At 30.3% G+C, this 8,981-nt stretch overlaps 1 protein-coding gene across 1 annotated transcript; it reads left to right on the forward strand.

Annotated features, from left to right (window-relative positions):
- Window positions 1-5,064: 5,064 nt before the first annotated feature.
- On the forward strand, window positions 5,065-8,382 carry LOC120072835 (Ribosomal protein S24e family protein). The gene is made up of 6 exons (XM_039025351.2): window positions 5,065-5,422; window positions 5,761-5,899; window positions 6,194-6,278; window positions 6,375-6,422; window positions 7,060-7,160; window positions 7,981-8,382. Exons 1-6 carry the CDS (start codon window positions 5,242-5,244, stop codon window positions 8,111-8,113), a joined length of 687 nt encoding a protein of 228 aa, XP_038881279.2. The 5' UTR covers window positions 5,065-5,241; the 3' UTR covers window positions 8,114-8,382.
- The last annotated feature ends 599 nt before the right edge of the window (window positions 8,383-8,981 follow it).

Here is an 8,981-nt window from a genome sequence, read left to right on the forward strand (position 1 = left end):
AGAAGTATACCAAACTATCTAAGTGTTGGATTTAGTGTCTTAAATCTCATATATATTGTAATTTGTATTTTTGAAAGAATAAGTTATTTATTTAATAAAATAAGAGGTATTTTATTTGACATTTAGACTACATTAATTCAATCCAATAAACTAAGATAAAAGGCTATATGATGTCACCCGAATAGTATGTGGTAGATATACAAGTAGTTCATGTTCAAGGTATAACCTAAACGGTCTACAGTAAATAGATAAAGTTGGGTGCCTTATCCTGGTAACACCACAAATACGACCCATTTTGTAATTGTTATATGAATTTTAAATGCTATAGATAATATGAGTCATATTGTTCAGGTGGGAGACAAGTGAGTGGGGTATCTTGTATAAAAAGTTTATACAAGATCGGACCGCGAAATAATCAGTTTCTCTTTATAATACCATTACTTGAAGAAACCGACATTTCCCTGAGATGACTATAGGTGACTTAACCTTAATCCTGAATGAGTTGTGAACTCCTATTTATGAGGGTAATCCTTTGATCTGTATGAGTTAGAGTGGTCAAGTTCACTGACTCAACAAGCTTACCATTTTTAGGATTTGTCCAAGTAGGGGGTTGGGAACATACCTACACAAGAAGGAATTCGATCTTTCTCGATCATAGGGAAAGTAGATAAATTGCTCCATTAACAGCTGATTCCAGGTCTTGAATAATGAGGTCTCAACCTCTCACTGACACGAAAGGTGTTAGTTTATAGTTGGACTACAAACCATTTGTTCATTAGAGGAATCAATGGTACTTAAGGATTTAGATGTAACTGGAGGGGTAAACGATATTTTGACCCAGCTTAGTTATGAGTAATTTGTGAAGGGTCGACTCGCTGTTGATTGGTTATATCCATGGACACGGAAATACATCTATAATGCGAATAGTGCAACTATCAGTCTTTAGTGGAGTGACCGATAGTTAATGAATATTAATTAATTTTATGAAAGTAATTAATCTCATATCATTAGAACTTCTAATCTATAGATCCATAATGTCCTCTTATTCGCTCGATGAGGATAGTAATAAGAAATTATTTGAATTATTCAAATTGCTTAAAGAAATTTTATATTAATATGATTAATATATAGTATATTCTACATTATAGAATATGGTTAATTATAGAATAATCTATAATCCAAATTATATAAGAGTCTATATTTGAATGAGATTCAAATATTTGATTCATATAAATTGGATTTATATAAAATTATAGTATAGGAGAGATGTACGCATATAAATATGTGATATTTATATGTTAATTAATTAACTCTATATTAAAATTGATTTATTATATAATTATTTAATTTATGTGTTAATTGATTAATTAGTAGTTAATTAATCAATTAACAAATGATGGAGAGTGAAAAGCTTGGAGAGGGGGTTACCCTTTCCCTATAAATGTATCATTATAATCCATTTAGGGTAAGAGTTTTATTAGGTAAAATTAAACCTAGTGTCCCCTCTCATATTCTCTCTATTCTCTCAAGAACATTACCTAAATCTTCATTCTCTCTTCCAAGGTGTCAGAGCCCACACATCTAACTCCTTGGAATCTTTGAGCATAATGGGGGAAGCTCTTGCGGTGGTCTCTTTGTTCATTGAGATATTCGAATTTGTTTGTGGCCAAATGAGAGGAAAATCTAGAGAAAATGAATCTTCAAATGTGAGTTCTTTTCTTCCCTTTCTTCCTCATTAGAAGCATGCTTAGATTTATTTAATGTTTATCCTATGTTTGTATAATTTAGATCACTGATTTTCTATTTTATAAAATCAATTTTCAAATTGTACGACAATCACACACTTTCGCGGGAATCTGATTCCCTTCTATTAGTATCAGAGTCAATTCTTGTAATTTTGATTTTTGATTTTTAGAAACAAAAAAATTAGAGAACATGATGGGTGAATTTTTGTACTGTTTTCATGAGATGATTATTGTAAATTTTATTTGGGTATTTTGGACTTAATAAATATTTTCAGTATTTGGCATATAGACTCATTTTACTTGATTTGATCATGTAAGGACCCATTATTTTTCGGCATTTAATTTATTAATCGAGTCTGTAAGTCCAGGTCACAAATTTTGTAAGTGTTGTTGATGATCAGGATGAAGAACGGAGGTGGTCGGTGTAAATCTGAAGTAGATTGTTGCAAATTTGGTGTTTCTGGACTGCAGTATCATGACGCTGCACGCATGACCTGAAGGTCACCAGTTCGAATCCAGCAACTATCGTTTTTCCTCTTTTTTTGGATGTATTTTTATTTATTTTAATCAATTAGATTAATATAAATTAGTTATATAGATTTAAATAGAGTGCCACATATCGGTCTATTAATACCTTATACAATTTAATGTGATAGGAGATGTATGTTTAAATTATATGATTTATATGTGGCATATTGTATGCCATATAGATTTAAGTCTATTAATACCTTATACAATTTAATGTGATAGGAGATGTATGTTTAAATTATATGATTTATATGTGGCATATTGTATGCCATATAGATTTAAAATCTCACCTTAAGATCAACATGTTTCTTGCATCTTTTTAATATAAATGTTATATTATATGGTTGCATGATTAATTAAGCATATCCATGCATCATACTCTAACATAATTGTTATATAGTATGATAGCATATAAATTATTTTCATTAGTAACAATATAATTGGTATATTATTTAATGAAAATGAATATGTATGTTATTCTCATGGATAATAATTATAAGTGTTATTATTGGGTGAAAATAAACTTTGTATTGAGCACGACATTACTTAGATAAATATAATTGTTATAGTTGATCAATGTCATGAGATGCAAATTATAGGTTTAATTTCATTATTTTAAAATGGTTATAAGTTTAATGAACTAGATTGAAAACTATAATCAAGAGTTGCATGTAAACATAGATCCAAATTAATTTTAAATGGTTTAAAATTGATTCACCTATACTTATGCTAAAGATATTTCTAGTATGATTAGAAATAAGTTAATATTTTCATTTGTTTTAATATGATTAAAATAAATTCCGTAGAAGATTAAATTTATAAAATAATTGTTTGTAAGGGACCTCTGTCCAAACAACGTTCTATATATGTTGGGGTATTTAAGTTGATGGAAACGGAATACCTCTACTTGGAAACCGATCTGGGAGGTGAATTAGTCAAATGTTTTATAAGCATGCAATAAATTATTATTTTTTTTTCATTAAAGAGTCTAATAAATAAAATCACATATTGTTAAAATATCCAATATAAACGTTATATTGAGAAAATCAATAAGAATTTAGTTAAATTATTTAACCTAATTTTTTTGAGTTAATAAACCTAATTTTTTTTAAAATACTTAGTGATAGGAAAAAGATATATATGATACGTTATTTTTCTACTCATGTTCTCCCTAAAAGTCCACAAAGTGAGATTCATGCCCGACCTCGTGATACTCTGGGCACACCGCCCCTTAAGAAGGTATGCCGCTAAGGATTTGATCCTTACATGATACAGTGGCTTAATTTTCAGACTGATAAGGATCAGTATTCACATCGAATGGAGGGGCTCAATTGAGGAAGAGGATGCATATGGGGAATACATTTATCTCACAAGTTTTTTCCCCGACCTCTCCCATTCTTAGCCCTAGAGATTATTAATAATAATATTATTTTTATCTATATCATTATTCATTTTTTTAACCAAAAGAAAAATCAATCCTTAAGATCGTAAAATTGTAACAAATTATACTCTAGACTTTCGTCAAATTAGACTATAAACTCAAATAAGTGTAGCAAATTACAAATAGAATTATTTTACCAAAATTCATAAATTTCAACCAACACAAAAGCTTTAATGCTTGTTTTGTCTAAATTTTTATCAATTTTATATTATACCTATATTTCACAATTCATTCAAGGCACAGAGATGAATTTTTTAGGGGCAATTGCAACTTTAAGTAAAAAAAAATATTAAAAATTAGACACATGTCCCTATGTTTTGCTTTTTTACAATCATGTCAAAAAATTTCCTCCTGGAAATTTGATTGTTATCTGATTTCTATGTGATTGTTATGTGTCATATTTGTAATTACAAAAAAGTTGAAGTCATGACTTTTATTTCTTAAAATGTATTTGACATACAATGCCATTTCTCGATTTTTTAGTGGTATTAGAGCGAAAATTTGTTAAATGGTTAAAATTGCGACATTATGTTTTAGTTTAAGATTAATATTGAAATATTTAGATATATCAGAAGTGCAATTTGATCAAATAGAACGTTTGGAGTCAAAATCGATAAGACACGATAAGTTTATAAGTGAAAATTGATATTTGGTTTAATTACACATTTAATCTCTCTAGCTTGGAGAGAGTTAGAATTTATTTCATATGGTTTATAACTAGAATTTAGTCTATATCATGATAAAATTTTCATAAATAGTCTATACAGTAGTGTATTTCGTGAGTTTTATTAAACTATAAAAACTATCTATAAGATTTTATTAAATTATAGATATTAAATCATAGTTTTCTCTTGACCAAAATTACAATTCAACATTTATTTTTAAAAAAGAAAAAGAAAGATGTGAAAAATCACTTTTAGTTCCTGAACTTTCATAGAGTAACGATTTAGTCCATGAATTTTGGATTAAAACTATTTAGTCTCTGTATTTTCAATTTTCTAACAATTTAGCTATTGAACTTTCTGATGTATTTAGTCATCGTACTTCAAAATTTATAATGATTTAATGTAGGAATTAATGTTGAAATTTAATGAGATTTCTTACACAAATAAATCGACAAACTAATTAGAGATTCCATTTTTATAAAAACACAATGTCTACGTCACGAAATTGTAGAAATTGACATAAACTTTTGATGAATTTTTTGACGTTAAAAACTAAATTGTTATCAATTTGAAAATACAAGGATTTAATTATTACATATCGAAGTTAGATATCTTAAATGGCTACAAAATTAAAATTAAAAGTAGAACAACATATAAGTACCCATAAAAATTTATAAACTAAATTGTTATATTCGCGAAAGTTTAAAAGTGATTAAAAAAAAAAGTAGAAACCTCAAAATTTGTGTTGGAACTTGGCACGGTGAACACTAGCGACCGCCCCCATAGCTGTGTGGCGGAGGCTTAAATTCAGCTCTTCTTCTTCTTCTTCAATCTTTCACAATCATCTCCTTCTCCCCAAAAAATGTCGAACCTCAGTCTGCTCCGTAAGGCACTTGGATCCAACTTCATTTCTCGATCGGCGACGGCAAATCATCGCCTTCCTCTGTTTTTCCGCCAATCTCCAAGTTTCTTCTCCACGGAAGGGGAACGACCCCGACCTGAATCGTCCGCCGAACCTTTTCTCTATACATCTAAAACAACAGGTACGAACCTCGTTCCTACGCCGTTGCCGCGTCTGGACGATATCCTTGTGTCGTGTATGATATTGGGAGAGGTTTAGGGTTTATAAATGGTGGCGGGTTAGAATTTTGGGAACAATTTTCTTTCTCGTTTATTTGAACTTCTGGCAATTAGCTGATTGTATTAAACGAGTTAGGTTTTGTATCTTTGATTCTGTAAGTTTGAGTAGTTTCGGTTCATTAATCGCTGCGAAATCCTTTTGGTGTACTTACTGATGTACTGTTATCATTTAAGTAATTTAATTATCGTCTGATTTTACATGGTGCAATGCATAATGAGGTTTTTGTGATACTCTTCTCAGGTTCGGTGTATGGAAAATTGTATGGTATTATCACAAGCAATACTCTAAGAACGGACATGGTCAAATTGCTTGAAGGATGTAATTTGAGTGTGGATGATGTTAAAGTTGAATACACTCGGAATTTCCTGATAACCTCTATGTAATATTCTTCTTTTTGGCTTATTTTGGATATAGATGCTTTCTGTATTATGTTCTACCAATGTTGTTATGGTTCTATTCCTACTGCATCATGGAAACTAAAATGATCAAATAATATCTATTTGCCCTTTTGATAATTTGATCATTTTAAGACAAATCCAGTTCTTAACTCTGGGTATTAGCTTACATGTTAGTCTATTTAATATATGTTCAATTAAGTGCGTTGGTACATATATATATTTGAGGAACACTGGTGTTTGAGGTTTTCATTAAATATTTATGATGTTGTAATCAGAATGATACGGTTCCCCTCCCAACAGGCGTATACTAATGCTTTTCGAGTAATTGGAAAACAAGGTCGCTTGTACAGATTGGATCCGGTGAGTCTTGATGGATACCTAATAATGGATTTATTATTATTTTTTTATTTTTGTTTTAAAACTTTAGAAATCTATAACTTTTATTCTAAATTTCAGGTTGATCGTTCGAAGTGGGACCTTCTTACACCTTACAATGGAAAAACTGTAATGCCAATCTTTTTTTGTTAAAATTATGAACTTATTATCAATCTAGAAATCTCTTCAATCATATTCTTGCTTTTTCCCTTGGCAACTTTGATCAGAAAGGAACGCATTCTATTTTAGTTTTGTTTATCTAATATCATGTTATCGAATGACATGGTTTTGGGGATAAAGCATACATACTGATATGTTCTGTTCTTCCTCTGCATAATGATTAATTTTAATGGATTGTTCCTTACACTATCCAAATGTAGAACTGTTTATAGAGAAACTAATTTTTCATATTAAGCTGAGAAGGGAGTAAAAAATGTTTACCAAGTTCCATGTGGCCAGGATCTTCTTTTTAGTAGCTTCTCGTGAATGTAAAATTGCAGTAACTACCCCAACTAAGAAGGTTAAGGGTCTTTATAATAAGATCATTGGTAAGGATAATAATGCAGTGATGTAATAAGATTTTCAATTGAAAACTTGATGCTTCAAGAATGGGGATTGGCTACCTTCCTAACCTGAGGTTTGTTTTTCATAAAATCATATGCAGCTTACTGTGCAGACTGCATTAATGGGTATCTCATACTAAATATAAACCTTGGATTGTCTCTGAATTTGTTTCTGCAAGATTCATTTTTCTTTGTATTTATAGGTTCTTCTGCAAGGAATACCTCGAAATGCATTGGTAGAAGACGTGGAACGCTTCTTATCTGGCTGTGACTATGATGCAGGCTCAATCACTATATTCTTCAGGTAGATATCAATTATTTGTGACAAAGTTCAGAATTAGGATTTTCTTGCTATTACTTGTGGTAAATAGTCACCTCTTTTACGTATAGCTTTGCTAATCTTTTCTCCAATGGAGAGGTTTATTGTGACTCCTTTGGACGGGTTTATTGCCCCCCCTTCTTTTGTAAGTTTCATACATCAATGACATTGTATCTTATAAAGAAATTAAGGGGTGTTTGACCCCCAACTTCTAGTGAGTGGAGTGGGCTATTATAGCTCACTCCATGTTTGAAGCTTCAATTATAATAGTAGGTGTTTCCAACTATTATAACTTATAATTAACTACGCTATTACTATTGAAAGATAGAAGAAGGTGACACAAGATTTACGTGAAAAACACTAGAATAGGGAGAAAAAACCATGATAGAAGAGTTCTTTTATTATTGTTCAACACGTACAAATACAAGTGAGGACTAAGGTATAAATAGATTGTAGAAAATCCTAATACAGAAAAGAAAAAAACTAGGACAAAGTAAAAAGACTAAAAAGCCCTTAGGGTAAATACATAACAACCCTTTGTTTTTCAACAATTACTATTTCAAATATCTCTTTGTTACCTATTTCCTACTCGTCCTCTCTTTTTGTCTTTGTTAGAGTGTTACTATTTCCTACTCATACTACAAATTGAATTAGTTTGCATCCTAAACACAGAATATTATAACCTATAGACTATAATAACCAACTTAATGTCTCAAACACCGTCTAAATTATATAAAAAAATTTCAGGTCTGGTAGCATGTTTTTTGTGAATTTTATGTGATGCATCATTTATACATGATTGCAGGCACTCCCATCAACAGATTATCAGAATGGCAACAGTGATGTTCCCTTCACCAACACAAGCAATGCATGCATTTCTTACAAAGAACAAAGGCTTTTGTCTGAACAGCCAAATTACGATGCGGGTTCTCCAATAACTAGTAACTCTTATCGTCTTCATTCTGACACTTTTTTTTTGTGGGCTCAGTGGCTGGGCGTTTTGCGTTTTGTAGTAGTCTTATGAGTTGACTTGCATCTTCATATCGGAAGCCTCCAGTAGGTTAGCAATCACATGCACATTCAAATTGACCTGAAATCTTTCTCTTTTCACATATTAACAGTTTGTTTTGTGCCAAAAAATCTTCATTTATAAGGAAGGATATCTGGATTTTGAATTTATATGAAAAAAATAAGGTTGTCCAAGTAATCTTGTTTTACTCGGTTGTGTTGCTAGCCGACCCTTTTTCATTAAATTGCTGGTAGATTTAAAGTGGTTGAAACACATTAGATTGCATTTTCAAGTGCTCGATTTAAAAAATAAGTCATTTTAGAAAAAAAAAAATGAAATGTTTGGAAACTATTCAAAACAGCTTTTGAAGTGCATTTTCAATGATTTTTATCAAAAATATTTAAATAAAAATAAGCTTTTTGAAAAACACTTTTCTCAAGTCAATCCAAATAGGTCCTAAGACCACTGGAAATCAAATTATAATATTGGGTATTTGTAATAGATCGTAAAATAAGGAATAACAATTAAAAATATATCACCTTTTTAAAATATTTGTAAATATGGAAATGTTGACTAGTTAACTTTTGATTTTTTTTTTCTAATTTTCAGTTTCGTCCTCCCTTGTTTTGTTGCCCACATTTTTTTTTTCCCATTTTTACTTATTTTCTTCTCTTCTTTTCTTTCTTTTCTTTGGTTGTTGCTTCTCTTTCTTTTTTATTTTTTTTATTTTCTTTTCCTTCTCCCGTTTTTGTTTCTTCCCTGTCTTTTTCTATTTTATTTTCTTTCTTTTATCCAGA

The sequence above is a fragment of the Benincasa hispida genome, chromosome 3 (genome assembly GCF_027475165.1).
Source record: "Benincasa hispida cultivar pf3 chromosome 3, pf3_genome.v1.1, whole genome shotgun sequence".
In the NCBI taxonomy this organism is placed as follows: Eukaryota; Viridiplantae; Streptophyta; class Magnoliopsida; order Cucurbitales; family Cucurbitaceae; genus Benincasa; species Benincasa hispida.